This window comes from Mus musculus, chromosome 11 (genome assembly GCF_000001635.26).
Source record: "Mus musculus strain C57BL/6J chromosome 11, GRCm38.p6 C57BL/6J".
Taxonomy (NCBI): domain Eukaryota; kingdom Metazoa; phylum Chordata; class Mammalia; order Rodentia; family Muridae; genus Mus; species Mus musculus.
In genome coordinates this window covers 71027372-71045521 of record NC_000077.6, presented here as the reverse complement: position 1 = coordinate 71045521, position 18150 = coordinate 71027372, and the positions used below count along the sequence as shown (strand labels likewise).

The following is an 18150-nucleotide window of genomic DNA, read 5'->3' as shown; positions in this document are numbered from 1 at the left end:
GGAAGAAAAAAAAAACTAAACTACTGAAAAATGGCATAAATGGACTAGGGAGACGGCTCAGTGGCTAAGAGCCCTGGCTGCTCTGCCAGAGGACCCGGATTCAATTCCCAGCACCCAGATGGCAGTTCATAACTGTCTATATAATTCAAGTTCCAAGAGAGCTAACACCCTCCCACAGACAAACATGCAGACAAAACACCAAGGCACGTGAAATAAAAATAAATCATTTTTAAAAGCATAACAATTTTGAAAAGGTAATATTAATAATATTAATATTAGGTAAAATGCTAGAAAACATATGAGTGTTCACCCTGTGATTCCAGTTATACAAAATTCTATTCGTAGAATTCTCTGGAGAGGGGTAGCTCTCAGAGTACTGTGTGAGTTCCTGGGAGTGAATCGTTATAGCATCCGGCCTCCTCTGTCACTTCTATGTCTCTCACACTGCTGGCCTTTGGTACAGACTCTCTCCTTCTAATTGGCTTAGCAGAAGCCATTATCAGATAAAGCTACCTAGCTAGCCTCCAGAGCTATATAACAATGCTATATAAAAATATAATAAAGCTGTTTAAAAAAAAAAACACCACAGAAAGGTGGCTACCTTTCCTGGACATTTTAAAACAGGAAACTTGCCATCTCTGAGGCAGCCTATCACATTTCTGTCCAGCTTGGACTCCGAGTGTTCTGCAGTAGCGTCGTATACCCTCCTTCTGTGGGAGTGATTGGGACCACACGTACAATGATATCTCAGTGCCAGCTCATGTTACAGTCCGATTGCCCAGCATTGATGCTGTGTACAACGACTGTTGGGAGCCGCCCCCACATTCGCCGTCACAAGATGGCGCTGACATCCTGTGTTCTAAGTGGTAAACAAATAATCTGCGCATGTGCCAAGGGTATTTTACGACTACTTGTACTCTGCCTTTCCCGTGAACGTCAGCTCGGCCATGGGCTGCAGCCAATCAGGGAGTGATGCGTCCTAAGCGAAGGATAACTCCTCCTTAAAGGGGACGGGGTTTTCCGCCACTCTCTCTCGCTGGCATCTCTCTGGCTCTGCGCGCCCTGCGCTCTCTCGCTGCCTAAAGATGTAAACAATAGAGCGCGCTCTGCGCCTTGGCGCGCCGGAGCTCTGGCTCCTAAAGATATTATAGAAGGGGCTTTCGCTTTTGGGGCTGGGGGTTTGCGCTCCTAGCTCCTGAAGATGTAAGCAATAAAGTTTTGCCGCAGAAGATTCTGGTCTGTTGTGTTCTTCCTGGCCGGGCGTGAGAACGCTATTAAGAATTGGTGCTGAAATCCGGGACGAGAAAAAATCCGGGACGAAAAAATACAAGAAAACTCGGGACCGGCGCAAGGAAGATCCCTCATTCCAGAACCAGAACTGCGGGTCGCGGTAATAAAGGTTCCCGTAAAGCAGACTGTTAAGAAGGATTCAACTGCATGAATTCAGAACTTTTCAGCTGGGGAACGAGAGTACCAGTGAGTACAGCTTTACGAGGTAAGCCTGGCCTTGAACTTTCTAAGGAAATTCAAGACAGTCTATCAGAAGTAAAGTGGAAAATAGCTTTATAAGGTATGTTTGGCCTTGAACTTTTTCTAGTGTTAGAAGCCCTTTTGTTCCTTTTCACATGTTATCAAGTGGTTAAGGCAGGGAGGATTCTAGATGAAATTCAGGACAATCTATCAGAAGTAAAGCGGGGAGAGAGAGTAGGAGCAAAGAGAAAATATGGTACACAAAATAAGCATACAGGCCTTTCCACGGGTCTTGAACCTGAGGAAAAGTTTAGGTCAGGTAAGAATACCTGGGGAGAGATTAGAAGGAAGGAGAAGGAAAAAGAAAAGAAAAAAGATCAATCAGCGGAGGCTTCTAGGAGAAGGAGCCTCTACTCATCACTAGGTGAGCTCAAGGAGCCAGTTCTTAATAGTTCTGAATCAGATGAAAAGGCTATTAGGGCCTGGAAGGCGCTCTCCCGAGCAGGTGAAGCCACTGGACAATAATGACAGAGGCAGGCTCTTGCAGCCTACAAGGTCTTATTGTCTACCCTGGAGTTGTAGATCAAGATTATAAAGGGGAACTTCAGGTTCTCTGTTCTTGTCCTCAAGTTGTCTTTTCTATATCACATGGGGACAGAATAGCTCAACTAATAATTTTGCCAAGCCTACATGGCTGTTTTTTCTTCCTCTGGTATTCCTAGAGCTGCAAGAGGGATTGGTTCTACTAGAAATGATTCTGATTACTTAATAATGCCTTTAGATTGTTGTCAAATTTTATCTACTCACGTAGGGGTAAACCCTCGTGGCGTCAGGCCATTACAGGTCTGACAAATGGATGTCACGCATATTTCCTCCTTTGAGAGAAATCAATATTTATATGTTTAGATAAGAAGAGATCACCTCCATACCTTAAATGATTTTCAAAAGCTGTTGAGAAACAGTAAGAAACCCACTTAAAAATGGGATTGTGGTATATACTGATGGATCAAAAACTGGCATAGGTGCCTATGTGGCTAATGGTAAAGTGGTATCCAAACAATATAATAAAAATTCACCTCAAGTGGTAGAATGTTTAGTGGTTTTAGAAGTTTTAAAAACCTTTTTAGAACCCCTTAATATTGTGTCAGATTCCTGTTATGTGGTTAATGCAGTAAATCTTTTAGAAGTGGCTGGAGTGATTAAGCCTTCCAGTAGAGTTGCCAATATTTTTCAGCAGATACAATTAGTTTTGTTATCTAGAAGATTTCCTGTTTATATTACTCATGTTAGAGCCCATTCAGGCCTACCTGGCCCCATGGCTCTGGGAAATGATTTGGCAGATAAGGCCACTAAAGTGGTGGCTGCTGCCCTATCATCCCCGGTAGAGGCTGCAAAAAATTTTCATAACAATTTTCATGTGACGGCTGAAACATTACGCAGTCGTTTCTCCTTGACAAGAAAAGAAGCCCGTGACATTGTTACTCAATGTCAAAGCTGCTGTGAGTTCTTGCCAGTTCCTCATGTGGGAATTAACCCACGCGGTATTCGACCTCTACAGGTCTGGCAAATGGATGTTACACATGTTTCTTCCTTTGGAAAACTTCAATATCTCCATGTGTCCATTGACACATGTTCTGGCATCATGTTTGCTTCTCCGTTAACCGGAGAAAAAGCCTCACATGTGATTCAACATTGCCTTGAGGCATGGAGTGCTTGGGGGAAACCCAAACTCCTTAAGACTGATAATGGACCAGCTTATACGTCTCAAAAATTTCAGCAGTTCTGCCGTCAGATGGACGTAACCCACCTGACTGGACTTCCATACAACCCTCAAGGACAGGGTATTGTTGAGCGTGCGCATCGCACCCTCAAAGCCTATCTTATAAAACAGAAGAGGGGAACTTTTGAGGAGACTGTACCCCGAGCACCAAGAGTGTCTGTGTCTATGGCACTCTTTACACTCAATTTTTTAAATATTGATGCTCATGGCCATACTGCGGCTGAACGTCATTGTTCAGAGCCAGATAGGCCCAATGAGATGGTTAAATGGAAAAATGTCCTTGATAATAAATGGTATGGCCCGGATCCTATTTTGATAAGATCCAGGGGAGCGGTCTGTGTTTTCCCACAGAATGAAGACAACCCATTTTGGATACCAGAAAGACTCACCCGAAAAATCCAGACTGACCAAGGGAATACTGATGTCCCTCGTCTTGGTGATGTCCAGGGCGTCAATAATAAAGAGAGAGCAGCGTTGGGGGATAATGTCGACATTTCCACTCCCAATGACGGTGATGTATAATGCTCAAGTATTCTCCTGCTTTTTTACCACTAACTAGGAACTGGGTTTAGCCTTGATTCAGACAGCCTTGGCTCTGTCTGGACAGGTCCAGACGACTGACACCATTAACACTTTGTCAGCCTCAGTGACTACAGTCATAGATAAACAGGCCTCAGCTAATGTCAAGATACAGAGAGGTCTCATGCTGGTTAATCAACTCATAGATCTTGTCCAGATACAACTAGATGTATTATGACAAATAACTCAGCTGGGATGTAAACAAAAGTTTCCGGGATTGTGTGTTACTTCCATTCAGTATGTTAAATTTACTAGGGCAGCTAATTTGTCAAAAAGTCTTTTTCAGTATATGTTACAGAATTGGACGGCTGAATTTGAACAGATCCTTCGGGAATTGAGACTTCAGGTCAACTCCACGCGCTTGGACCTGTCCCTGACCAAAGGATTACCCAATTGGATCTCCTCAGCATTTTCCTTCTTTAAAGAATGGGTGGGATTGATATTATTTGGAGATACACTTTGCTGTGGATTAGTGTTGCTTCTTTGATTGGTCTGTAAGCTTAAGGCCCAAACTAGGAGAGACAAGGTAGTTATTGCCCAGGCGCTTGCAGGACTAGAACATGGAGCTTCCCCTGATATATCTATGCTTAGGCAATAGGTCGCTGGCCACTCAGCTCTTATATCCCATGAGGCTAGTCTCATTGCACGGGATAGAGTGAGTGTGCTTCAGCAGCCCGAGAGAGTTGCACGGCTAAGCACTGCAATAGAAGGGCTCTGCGGCATAAAATGAGCCTATTCTAGGGAGACATGTCATCTTTCAAGAAGGTTGAGTGTTCAAGTGTCCTTCCCCCAGGAAAAACAACACGGGACCAGACCAGGACCCCTCTGGGTGATGAGCCTGGGAGGAGGTTATGTGTACGGCTCCTTTACCTACACACTGGGGATTTGACCTCTATCTCCACTCTCATTAATATGGGTGGCCTATTTGCTCTTATTAAAAGAAAAGGGGGAGATGTTGGGAGCCGCCCCCACATTCGCCGTCACAAGATGGCGCTGACATCCTGTGTTCTAAGTGGTAAACAAATAATCTGCGCATGTGCCAAGGGTATTTTACGACTACTTGTACTCTGCCTTTCCCGTGAACGTCAGCTCGGCCATGGGCTGCAGCCAATCAGGGAGTGATGCGTCCTAAGCGAAGGATAACTCCTCCTTAAAGGGGACGGGGTTTTCCGCCACTCTCTCTCGCTGGCATCTCTCTGGCTCTGCGCGCCCTGCGCTCTCTCGCTGCCTAAAGATGTAAACAATAGAGCGCGCTCTGCGCCTTGGCGCGCCGGAGCTCTGGCTCCTAAAGATATTATAGAAGGGGCTTTCGCTTTTGGGGCTGGGGGTTTGCGCTCCTAGCTCCTGAAGATGTAAGCAATAAAGTTTTGCCGCAGAAGATTCTGGTCTGTTGTGTTCTTCCTGGCCGGGCGTGAGAACGCTATTAAGAAACGACGACTCACACATAAGACTCAGCACCACCAAGAAGAGCCTAATTATGCTAGAAGATTTTGTCCTCCCATCAGCTGACCATATTGTCCAGATGCCTGAGACTCACAGTGGCTTTCCCATGGTGACTCAGTCTGTTCTCTGTTGTTATAACAGAATCCCTGAGGCTGGGCACATTAGTTTGGCATGCAGTTCTGGAGGGTAGCTGGGTAGATTTATTTGTTGATGACTTCTGCTAGGCTGGTTACAACACTGCAGAGGGAGTCTGTATGAAAGGCCAGTAGTGTGAAGATAAAAGTGGCTTAAATGCTTTTAGCAGTTCATTCTTGGGAACAAATCTTCTTTTTAAAGATCTAGCCCTCTCTGAAGGAATGAGCATTAATCAATTAATTAATTAATATTAATGAATATGGTTGCCTTCTATAATTATCTGTTATCCCAACCAAAGGGGAAAAAATTAGCCCCAGTGATGAAGACACATTGCAGGAAGACCTTAGGGCAGGGAGCCAATGCATGTGCTCAGAGCACTGAATCACACCAAGGATCCCATTTACAGAGGAGGCTCACTGCTGTTCCCAGGAGGGCCTGTCTAGGGGATTCTATAGCTGCATTTCATGTTAATTTGTCTACTTCTGTTTTCTCTCTCTTTGTGTTATTGTTTTTGTTGTTTGAAACCAGGTCTAGTGTAGCCCAGGCTGATCATGAATGTACTGGGTAGCTGAAGATGATCCTGACCTTCTGGTCTTTCTGCCTCCATTTCCCAAGTGGTGTGATTACAGGCACGTCCTGAACTGAGCAGTCACTGGGGGAGTAAGTGGAGGTTCCAGATGAGCTTCTCTAGACAAAAGTAATGATGGAGTGACGAGGTAGGAGTGGTGGGAAGGAGGCATGCAGAGTACCAAGGGTCATTTCCCACAATCGTGAGAAGCCCATAGGGAAGAAGATTTATAGATCCTGTGACTGTGCTGTGGTGGGCTCTACAGTAGAGGGGATCCATTGGGAGCTATTGGTAGGTTAGCCCCAGGCAGGCAGGAGCCTGGAGGAGGATAATGGGAGAAAGGGACTGAGAAGACAAGAGCATGACACAGCTAGAGAGACGCTGATGGGAAGAGGCAGTCAGAAGCATTGATGCTAGGATGTTATTCAGAAGTCCAGCCTTGTCCCTAGTTGCCTAGAAACTGTTGTTGAGCAAGTGGTTGCTAGACAATATAGGGCCATCTAGACAGTAGGCTAAGGACCTTAAAGTGTGTGGGCTCTGATCAGAACATCAGAACAATGGTATTGTTACTCCTGACAACGGCCATTAGGTCTGTTACTTGTATTTTTCTCACCTCCTAATTGCCTTTGTCACACACAAAAATAGCATGACAATGACGTGCAAGACCTGGAAAATAGAGAATGAGAACACCACGTGATCTTTCCATCCAACAAGATGAAAATTACCATCTTCACCCTTTCCATCCCAGGCTTCCTCTATAGCAACGCATTTCACATTTTTCTTATCATTTTAATACATGTGATCATGTATTAAATCATTTTATTCTGATTTAGATAACCACAAAAACCTGTTAGACTTCACCAGGATATTCCTCTCCGGTAACCCCATCAGCCCACATCCAACACCCTGCAAACACCCTGCCACTGAACTACATGCCTCAAGTCTCAAATACAGCCTCATTTTATTAACTAGGCTCCTCTCATTCTGAAAATGAATTTGCTTCCAATTTCTTGCCCTGATCAAGAGTACTGAAATACATACCCTTCTGCAAAGAGCCTGCCTTGGGGTCAACCCCCAGAGATAAGACAATTGCATCAAAAGACACAAATAATCTATGACTGTCATTCTTCAGCAAATTGCAACCATGGTGTCAGTTTTCTCAGGACTAACAAAGTCGTTGATCTTCCCACACTGGCTATTGTACTGTTACCTCTTCATTTGTTGCCTAGGGAACAGATCATCTGAATAGCACCATAGCCAGCACCAACCCTGCGTTCTAGGATCTAGCCATGATTCTCTGATTTATTATATTATCAAAATAATTCTGCTAATGAGTTCAAAATCTACTGGCTCTTTTTTACCAGTTCACAGGCTATAACACATTTCTTCGTTCACCCATTTTGAAAGTGTGTTTGTGATAAAAGGTAGAACTGTACTTCCAGCCTGATATGGCGACTCACATCTGTAATGTGAGCATGCATTAGGCTGAAGCAAGAGGATCGCCCATGTATTAGATGGCACTCTGGGCTACATAGTGAGTTCCAGGACAGTTGACTCTGGCTGGAAAGATGGCTCAGTGGTTAAGAACATGTATCACTCTGCCAAAGAACTGAGCTTGGTTCCCAGCACCCACATTGAGCACCTCAAGCCTGTAACTCCAGATCCAGAGGACCCAGCTCCCTCATCTGGACTCCCTGGGCATCCCCACATGTGTAGCACTCCCACACTGACACCACACATACATTAAAATAATAAGACTAAAGATGCTGACTTCTGATATTCACAGACACCTGCATGCATGTGTGCATATATATGTACATATATATATGTGTGTGTGTGTGTATGTGCATAAGTAAAATAAAACCATTTTTATTTTAATTAGAAGAAGCTGGAGAGATGTCTCACCAGTTAAGAGCACTCTCTGCTCTTCCTTAGCAACCAGGTCCAAGTCTTAGCACCCAAATGCGTCTCATAACCATCCCTAACTCCAGCCAAGAGGAATCTGACACCCTCTTCTGGCCTCTCCAGGCTACACACACAGAGTACACAAACATAGGTGGAGGCAAAACACCCACACACATAAAATTTTAAAAAGGATTTTTAAGAAGGAAAACGTATAAGGTTATACCACAACTGAGCATTAAACACATTCCTGTTACTAGAAAGTTGCCTGGAGCCTGTTTACAGCTAACATTTTTATTTCTCCCAGAGCCACAGGCAACAAATCTCTTTTCTACCTCTATAAATTTGTCTTTTCTGAACATTTCACATCTATTCTCTCACCTGGCTTTTCGTTTTTGCTTAGCATGCTGTTTAGACCAACCCTAGTCCAACAGGTATCAGTAGCTCACTCTTTTCCATTGTTGGGTAGTATTCCAACTGTATAGCTGAACCACATCCATTCACCATTTGATGGCCATTTGAATTATTCTCAACTCTGGCTATTACCAATAGTGTTGGTGTAGATGTTTAAACATTAGTCTCCATGTAGAGCTGTCATTTTTCTTAGGTAGAATCTAGGAGTGGAATTACTGGGTCCTATCTTTTTTTACTCCTATTTTTCTCTTTGAAATAGATTTTTTTTTTTACAATATATTCTGCTATGGTTTCCCCTCTCCCAACTCTTCCAAAATCACCACCACCACCCCTCCCATCTGAATCCACACTTTCCCTGTTTTTAGTTAGCAAACAACAGGCATCTAAAGAATAACAATGCAATACAACAAAAATGAGCAACCCAGAATAGGACAGACATGCTCATACACACAGAAATCATAAAAACACAAACTGGAAGCCATGATATATACACAAAGAACCTGTAATGAGGGAGGGACACAGAGAAGTCTTGACAAAATATTATGAGGCAAAAAACTTCCAAAGATGCTTTGAGCACTTGTTTTTGGTTGACCATCTACTGCTGGGCATGGGGTCTGCCCTTAAGAGTGGTTTGTTTCAGAGCTGAAGAGATGGCTCAGTGGTTAAGAGCACTGGCTGTGTGCTTCCAGAGGACCTGAGTTCAATTCTCAGCACCTGCATGGCATATCACACCTGTCTGTAACTCCAATTCCAGGGTTTCTGACATGCTTCCACAGACATGCAGGCAAGCAAACGAACATAAAAATGGAAATAACTTTTTTTAAAAAAAAGAGTGGTTTGTTTACTCAGTGAGACTCACTAGGAGAAAACTAATTTTTCATTTGTGAGTAGTAATCAATGGTAGGTAGAGTCTGGGTTAGGAATGGGGGGGGGGTGTCCACTTCTCTCCTGTCCCAGTGCTGGGACTCCATCTGGCACAGACCCATGCCAGCCTGTGCATGCTGTCACAGTCTCTGTGAATGCATATGTGTGTGGGGTCCTGTTGTATTTAGAGGGCCGTGTTTCCTTGGTAACCTCCATCCTCTCTGACTCTTGCAATCTTTCCATCTACTCTTCTACCGGGTTCCCTGAGCCCTGAGGGGAGACTGCTGGAGATATCCCTATTAAGACAGAGTGTTAGAGGTCTCTCACTCTCTGCACATGGTGTAGCTCTGGGTCTCATCTACTGAAGGAGGAAGCATCTAATGATGGCTTTGCAAGGTACTGGTCTGATTCCTCGGCCATCGTGGCCAGCCTGTTTCCAGGGAGTGCCTCCTGGCTTTTGGCAGCTAGGACAAAAGGCTGAGTGGTGGAGGAAGGCTGTAGAAGATCTGTGGTCCTCTGGGAGTGGGAGAGACTATGGAAAGCTGCAGCAGGTGACCTGCCACACATCTGGGGCTAAGACTCGTGTCCTATCTCTTTTTTTTTAACTTTCAAAAAATTTTATGCATATGGATGTTTTCCCTGCATGTATGTCTCTGTGCTATGTGCATGCCTGGTGCCCATGTGGGTCAGAAGAGGGTGTTGGATTTCCTGGAACTGTGCAGTCCCATGCAGGCCACCATTTGGTGCTGGGAATAGAACGTGTATCATCCGAAAGAGCAGCCAGTGCTCTAACTGCTGTGCCGTCTCTCCAGCCCCCAGGGTTATATCTAAGGTATAAGCTTAACTTTTTTTTTTTAACTGTCAGACTATTTTCTAGAGACTCTCCACCCTTTTATACATCACAGCTGAGGTTCTTTGTCCTAAGGGATGCTCTTATCTGCAGCTGCTAAATTCCGAAAATGTAGCCTCTTGCTGACAACAGCCAGTCACTCATTCGACCTATCGCTTTCTCAACAAACATCAGTATGATACCACGACCTAGTGGGATTCACTCCTGCTGCAAGGAGTCCTGAATGCTTTGAGACGGAGACACAACAGTCTGATCACATCAACACCTCCATTCTGGGTTCTGTTGGATGAATTAGAATGACTTGGTGGGCAGGAGTCGATTCTATTGATACTGACAGGCTTGCCAATGGATTCCTCCAACTCCAGGGCCCAGTGAATCATGTGATTGCTCTCCCCAAATCCTACAAGGGACTGACAACCAGCCTTGGAATTTCAGACACAACAGAGGTGCCAGGAGATAGTGGTACTCAACAAGTACTGAAAGAACCAGTGGTACCCATCAAGTACTGAAGGTACCAAAGAGTCTGACTGGGAAGAAAAGTGAGAAATGGGCTCCTTTTTATTCCTATTTTTTTCTTTGGAGTAGTTTTTTTTTTTTCTTTTTTTTTTCCTTTCTGAAATTGATTCTTTTTCCTGTTTTATTCAACACTTTAAAAAATACTCAGTGTGTACACGTATGTTTAATGTATAATATGTGAGCACATGCACATCGCAGAGCATAGGAGAGAAGTTCAGGGGGTAATTTGTAGACATCAGTTCTCTCCTCCTATCATGTGACTCTCAGGCATCAAATTCAGGCTCTCGGGCTTGGAGGCAAGCGCCTTTAACCTACTGAGCCACCTTGCTGCTCCCTGAGATTGGTTTCCAATCACGTGTGAGATGCACTGAAGACTAGGAGCAGATGAGGAGTGTGGAAATGTGCGATATAGATAGCAGTGAGAGGAGAGAGGCAGAGGGAGGGAAAGGGAAGTCTGCCTCTGTTACTTCCGGACCCTGGGTTGGTGAGAGTTTTGTTGTGATGTTCTGAGGGGTTTTTTGTTTTGTTTTTTTGTTTGGTTTGTGTGGTTTGGTTTGGTTTTTCTTTGAGGCAGGGTTTCTCTGTGTATCCCTGGCTGTCCTGGAACTCACTGTAGACCAGGCTGGCCTCGAACTCAGAAATCCGCCTGCCTCTGCCTCCCAAGTGCTGGGATTAAAGACATGCGTCACCACGCCCAGAGTGATGTTGTTTTTGTTAGATTGTTTTGTTTGGTTTTGTCTTTTGAGTCAGAGCCTCATTAGACATCCAGGCTGGATGGAAACTACTGATCTTCTACCTCAGTCTCCTAAGCTCGTACATAGCTAAGTTTCCTGTGTCAGTTGTTGTTGTTGTTGTTGTTGTTGTTGTTGTTGTTTTCTACAAGACTGTTAGTTTTTTCATGCATTACACAAACATACATGCTGGAGCCAGAAAGGGATCAGGAGTTAGTGAGGGAAAGACAATAATTATCGAGTAAGTGGCTAACAGTTTGTCAGTTGGCCTTTCTTCGCTGATTTTCATGTACGAGGCTTTCAGACAGCAATGCAATGTCCTTCGGTTATAAAACTGCGCATTTGTGCGCCATCTCATTAAATGTGTTTGTATGCCCATCAAATTTTAAGCTCTTACATTATTCATGTCTTTAAAACTAGAAACAAAACCCTGGGGGAAGCTCTGCACACAGCTTGGAGCTTTGCCCCCTGCATTTCTGCTTCCAGACTGCCAAGTCCCCCTTACTAGCTGAGAGATCCCAATGTCTCTCGCCTCCTTCTCCCCTCCCCCCCCCCCCCCCCGCAAGACAGTCTCGTTGCTATGGAGATAGACTTTGCTGCGCCAAGACTTGCAAGGTGCTAGAAACTGGCTGGCCAACCTCTGCAACAGGCTGTGGGCGGAAAGGAGGAGCCAGAGAAAGAGTGTTCTGGGCAGAGAGGCCCCGGACCCGGTAGAGGCCCCCTGCTCTGCTGGCTCCGCCCCTATCACCCCCACCCACCCAGGGTATAGAAATACTGCTGCAGTCCGGGCCACCGCCCACTGCACTGCGACCCAGCAGGGACTTCGCCTCTTAGTCTCAGCAGCTTATCTGCCCGTGCTCTGCGCCCATGGCTAAAGGTCCCTTTTCGCGCAAGCCCTGGGGTCCAGAGCAGATGTATTTCGATTCTGACCCTGAGTACGAGGGCCTGTTCGATAAGCCTCCCCTGGAGGAGGGCCACACTGCGCGTGCACCTAAGTCTGCATCCTCGGCTGGCAGGAAATCTGGTCGGCGTTTGAGTGGGAGGGCTCCGGGGACCCGCGCTGGGCTGTCCCGAAAGGCCGCCGTGCGTCCAGAGCCCAAGGAAGAAGAGCCTCCAGTGGAAGAGGGCTGCTACCTTGACCACTTCCCGCACCTCTCCATCTTCATCTACGCGGCCATCGCCTTCTCCATCACCTCCTGCATCTTCACCTATATCCATTTGCAGCTTGCCTAAGTGGCCAGGGCCCCGACGGGGTGGGCGCAGAGTCGAGGGGAGGGGAGGGGAGAGGAATGAGAAGCGTAGCCTTTTGTTTCGGAAACGCGCTGCACCCCCTTCATCTAGCATTCGATGCTTCTTTTCTTTGTTGTCGCTTTGTCTAACTGTTCATCAGACGGTCCAGAGTCGCTGCAGGCAATGAAATAGCTGTGCTGCTTGCACCCGTACATTGAGTGCAATTAGTATAATCCTGGATTGAATTGAACCCAGTTTGTAATTAGGATGTCTCTGTATCCTACCACTTTGTGACGTGAGGGCCTAGCATTTTGGTGTTTGTAGAGCAGAGTCCAGCCTTCTGTTGTTTAAAGGATGAACCAGACCCGAGTCTGCGGCCTCCCTGAGAAGGTACCGCAAGGAGAATCAGCACCCTGGCTCGGAGTGCTGGAGCCTCATGATGCTGCGTCACACCGGGATGAGCCAGTTGTGCCTAGTTCTTTTGGTTAGGACTCTGAGCACCAAGCTGGCGGACCTGGGAGAGCAGCGGATATGGCTGGCTGCTGGAGGAGGTGAGTGGCGTTTTGTCAAGATGATTCTGACCCACCAGGAGTTGGGGCTGACGCGGGCTGTGTATTTTTGCCATTTCAGGTTTTGTGGTTACCAGAACTGACCACCAGAGAGTCAACGCTCAAGATGGGTTTTTGGACTGTGTGGAAAAGTAGACCACAAGTCTTCAGAGATGGAGGCCTAGATAGAATTCGTGTGTTCCATGAGATGAGACTGAGGGCTTTCCTTTGCTGCGGCCCATAGGAGGACTGTGCTAGAGAATTCTATGGTGACTTCATTTCAGCCTGGAGGCCTTCTAAAGCTGTGATACCAAGATGAAGAGGCTGGGACTAAGGACTGTCAGTAACAGAGTTCCTGCTGAAATCTGTCATCTCAGACTCAAAAAAGTGAATACCAGAACTCGCGTTTGCAGGTTATTCACCTACCCACTGTTTGTTTATTCATGTCAGCTGTTCAAATGCAAAACTTTTTGACACTGCTATACTCTGTGGAAATGTCTATAATTGCAGCATGTCTGATGGAATAAATCATATTCTCAGTGTCCTCTGTATTCGTTTGTCCACCAGCTTCCAGCTGTATGATGGCCCTTGACAGATTTCCTGTTCTGCTCTAGCTTTCACTCCCTTCTCTTTAAAACCTGCCCACTCTCCCTGGAAAGCTGACTTGGTTACACGGCATTTCTAGGTACAGAATCTCTCCACACCAAATAGCTATACGGGCCCCTCTGTGGCATCTGCCACTATGTCCAGATTCCTAGTTCCACAGTCCCCTAACAGCAGTCTGACTTCGCCACATGGTGCCATTCCCCATTGCTCAGTGTAAGAATCCCACTCAATCCCTATCAAGAGGCTTCTGGCTCAGCTAAGCTCTGGATTGACCCAGCTTGAGTTTTTTATCAATTGTTTTCCAATAGAAGGGCCTCCCTTCACTGTTCTGGTCTTCCCTGATTCCGTACCACCATGTCATTTGGTATTTTTGCTTCTTTGCACTTTAAGTGCCACAAGTCTGACACCCACTGGTCCCTGACGACAGCCTGTTTACAGTAATTCCCTCTAACCATCATCAACGGCACTGTTCCCCCAAATCACATCTCCAAGGTACCAAAAGAGTAATGTCAGTTTCCGGTTGTACCCGTGGATACTGGATCTAGTGCTGACGTTTAGCATTGCTCCCCACTGGATGGATCCCTGTTTATGGGCTAATGCTTTCCAAGCACACAGTCCCCATTGTCTCTCACTTACAGTCTGAGGTGTGACTGTATCATCTGATCCCGGCAGTAATTCCTTCCTCTAGTCCCCAAACCAAATTACCCACTTCTCAACATTTGTTATTTATTCTATGTTACTATAAGACTTTCCGGATATCTAAGTTCCATTTCCTACCCTAAATTCAAGCATCTAATTCCACCAACTACACCACGGTTAGCCCTATTACCTCTAAAATCTTAACATTGGCTTCAATGTCCTGAATGGAGATGGCTCAGCCAGTTAGAATGAATGCTTGTTGCATGGGAAGAGTCGATTAGGGAGCTCATCCCTGGGAACACTGGACACTCATATTCTCTCGGCATCCCTTAGTTCCCTGTGACTGTCTATGGGTGGGGCCAATGAGGTCACCCCACCCCCACCCCTCTGCAGCTTCAGGTTAGCATGTGCATTGTTGCTGTCCATGTTCAGATCTTGTTTAGGCAGCCATATTGTTGAGGTATCTCGGGTGAAGCTTATACATACAAACAACACTAAACAGACTCAACAGGCTGTCTTTGTGTGTGTGTGTGTGTGTGTGTGTGTGTGTGTGTGTGTGTAAAACAGTAACAATTTAACAAAAGGATCATGAATTTTAAAAGAGGGACATGGTAAAGAGAGGGAGGAAAGGGAAATTATGACTATATTTTAACTTTAAAAGCTGGATGTGCAAGTCAGAGAGAGAAAGTAGCACCTTTCAGTGGTCTCTGCTTCAGTTTCCGATTCCTGGCTTGAGACTGCCCTGACTTCCCTCAGTAATGGATGTTACCTTAAAATATAAGAGAAAATAACACCCACCCATCCGCCCCACCTCCCACCCCAAACCAAACCAACCAATCAGGTAACAAAAGAATGCTTACAGCTCTTCCAGAGGACCGGAGCAAGGTTCCTAGTACCTAGGCTGGTCACCCATTAACCCCAGCTCCAAGGGCTCTGATGCCCGCTCCTGGCCTTCACAAGCACTAGCAGACATATGGCATACACAAAGACAAAAAAAACTTAAATTCTCAAGTACCCAGCCCCAGTTGGGGCGTAGTTCAATATTATGAACCCTAGGTTCCAAACCCAGTACAGCAAAAACAAATAACCTATATTGTTCCTAATTTCAGAATGCATTGCTATCCCACAAATATTGTCTCCCCACTGTTGTACTCCAGCCTTTAGCATCCACCTACCATACATCAAGGCCACCCATACCCAAGATTCAATTACTTTTCTTCCCATACAGCTGCTTATTCCTCTGTGACCAGGCTGGCCTTGAACTCTGAGACCCTCCTGCCTCTGTCTCCCAAGTGCTGGGTGGCCTGTATCTTCTAACCTCTGTTCTCCCATCATCCACTTGTTGCCTCAGCATCATCATACGTCTGGCCCACCTTCCTGTTAGGTTTTCCCACGGTGACCATGCATCTCTCCACTATTTTGTAGGTGACTCCTTTCCTATACTGATTCTCAACAATATACTAATTTTGAGGTTGCCTTGTCCAAATTCTCAGGCCTTTTCCTGCCTAATAATAGCCTTATCAGGGTTTCACCATAAAAAAAATTACCTGTGAGCTGGGGAAAGGACACTCACAGTTCTTAGAGGACAGGGTTTGGGCTTCCCTGACTCCAGTTCTAAAGATCCAACGCCCTCTTCTGGCCTCTGCCAGGACACCATGCACATAGAAACAAAACATGCATACCCATAAAATAAAAATCAAACATACCCATCCTTTTGTTTTATGTTGCACAAATTCCAGGAATACAGGAGTATAGTTTAGTGGTATATCTTAGTGTGAACACTATAGCTAGGTTCAGCCCCTCATAACAAAAACATGCATTTTAAAAATTCTATATCCTTATTGACCTAGCTGGGATCACATATTTACTTTTGGCCAAAAGGGACAAAACAGACATGAAAATAACTTCTCAAATAAAAACTGAAGTGTTATGGATGTTGTGGGCAGGTAAAATATCAGGTATCTACTTCCAGTAGATCAAAATTGACCCAGTGCCAATTGTTTGGGGCAAGTGTCCTGTTCTAAGTTTCAGTGATGGGCAGAAGTCATCACACATGACGCCATTTCCGATTATGAAACATTATGCTTGAAAGAGAAAACAGAACTTTGCTATCTGGGACAAGAGGTCTCAGATTTTACTTTCCTAAGAGGTATCCTACAGCCTTATCAGTTATCTTACTCTGATCTCACTAGGCCCACAGCTGCTATTAAAAAAAAAAAAAAAAAAAAAAAAACCTCAGGGACCTAGAACACCAAAAATGTAGTCACAGCTGTGGAAAACCAGAAATCTACAATGTGTCCACAGAGCCACTACTGGGTGCTCTAAAAATCTGTGCCCTGCCTCTTCCACCTTGTGGCTGCATTACTCCAAACTGTCTAGGTCACAAAACAACATGTCTTTCATCTCAAACCTTTCATTTGCAGGTATATTTATCATCACTGGATTAGGGCCCACCAAGATAGTTCAAAATGATCTCTTCATACTTAATTATATTTACAAAGATGCTCTTTAAGACAACACTTAAGTCCCGGAAATTAGAATACAAATGTATCTTTGAGTGATCCTCATTCAACTACATTATTTTTCCAATGTGCTAAATTGAAATAAATGTGATAATTTTTATCTAAGTAAAAAGCCACAGTAAGCCAGGTGTAGTAAACCTAGCATTGTGGAGGGAGAGGCCAATACGATCACGTGAAACCTTGCCTCAACAAAACAAAACAGAAACCAACCAAACAACAACAAAAGCCAGAGGGCACTGGCTTCTTTCCAAGGTCTCTTGAACTCCAGGGCTGCTAACTGCTTACCACCACCAGGCTCTTGCTCTTGCAAAGGATCTGTTCTGGGAATAAAACAGTTCTTCTGTACCAAAGCAGAGATGTCTTTTTGCTACTTCCTTATCCCAATCAATTAGCAAGTTCCCCGTGCAAGCTGTTACTAATAAAAGTGCAGTACTGGCTGGGCCATGATGGATGACTGTGGTTGGGCATCTCCCTTCACTGCTGGGGTGTCAGAACTACACCAGTGTGAAACACAGGGCACTCGGCTACATTCCATTCTCCCTCTTGGGATACCAGAATCTTCCTGTTGTGCCCTTAAGGAGAGATGGGCCCCTGTCCACGTTTCTCTGATTACAAAATGGCAGGGGCTGGAACAGAAGCTGTGGTTCTCAAACTCCTGGGCACCCAGAAGATGCTGGGAATCACAAGGAGGAAGTGGGCCTGAAATGAGCCCAGGGCCTTAGCTCAGGGTGCCAGGAGGGAGGGAGGGGCCTTCTGCAGGAAATTTAGGCACTGCTCGGTATGAGGAAGGCTTCCCTCACAGTGGTCCTTAGGAAGGAAATAGTCCTTGCTTTTCCAAACTATTATTCATGGTGAAAAAGGATGCATGACTTACTCAGGATGGACCAGAGATTAAATACCTTTTGCAGGAAGGAATGGCCAGGAAGGGAAGCTTATTGGCTAAGCTCTCCGGGGCCCATTTAGACACCTCATTAGTTCTCATTAGAGAACTCCAGGTGTCTATGCTACACAACCAGTTGTCACAGTCCTATTAGTGGGGTGTCGTGGTCATGTACAGTACCAGGTCGGGAGCAGATTCGAATGCCTACCATTCTCAGTTACTGCTGGGGTTATTTAATATGCTTGACTTACCAGTGTTTCTTCTGGTGACACAGTTCCATTTGCCCCAGAGATGACTTGTCGAGTGTTTAATCCTCTCACATTGTCTTCAGTCAGTCAAAAGGACTGAGTTCACAAAGGGCTCATGACCAAAGTAGAAGTATCTTTAGCTATGGCATCATTCTTTAAGCATTCCCCCACAAAAGCTAGTGTTGAATTAAATCTCTTCCTATATATTAAGCAATAATACATAAA

At 45.3% G+C, this 18150-nt stretch overlaps 1 protein-coding gene across 1 annotated transcript; it reads left to right on the top strand.

Annotated features, from left to right (window-relative positions):
• Positions 1 to 11904: 11904 nt before the first annotated feature.
• On the top strand, positions 11905 to 13581 carry 6330403K07Rik (RIKEN cDNA 6330403K07 gene). Its single transcript, NM_134022.2, has 2 exons — positions 11905 to 13033; positions 13113 to 13581. The coding sequence occupies exon 1, from the start codon at positions 12120 to 12122 to the stop codon at positions 12483 to 12485; it is 366 nt and encodes a 121-aa protein (NP_598783.1). The 5' UTR covers positions 11905 to 12119; the 3' UTR covers positions 12486 to 13033; positions 13113 to 13581.
• The last annotated feature ends 4569 nt before the right edge of the window (positions 13582 to 18150 follow it).

Coding starts and splice junctions, on each gene's coding strand:
- 6330403K07Rik (NM_134022.2), top strand. CDS start 12,120: ATGGCTAAAGGTCCCTTTTCGCGCAAGCCCTGGGGTCCAGAGCAGATG.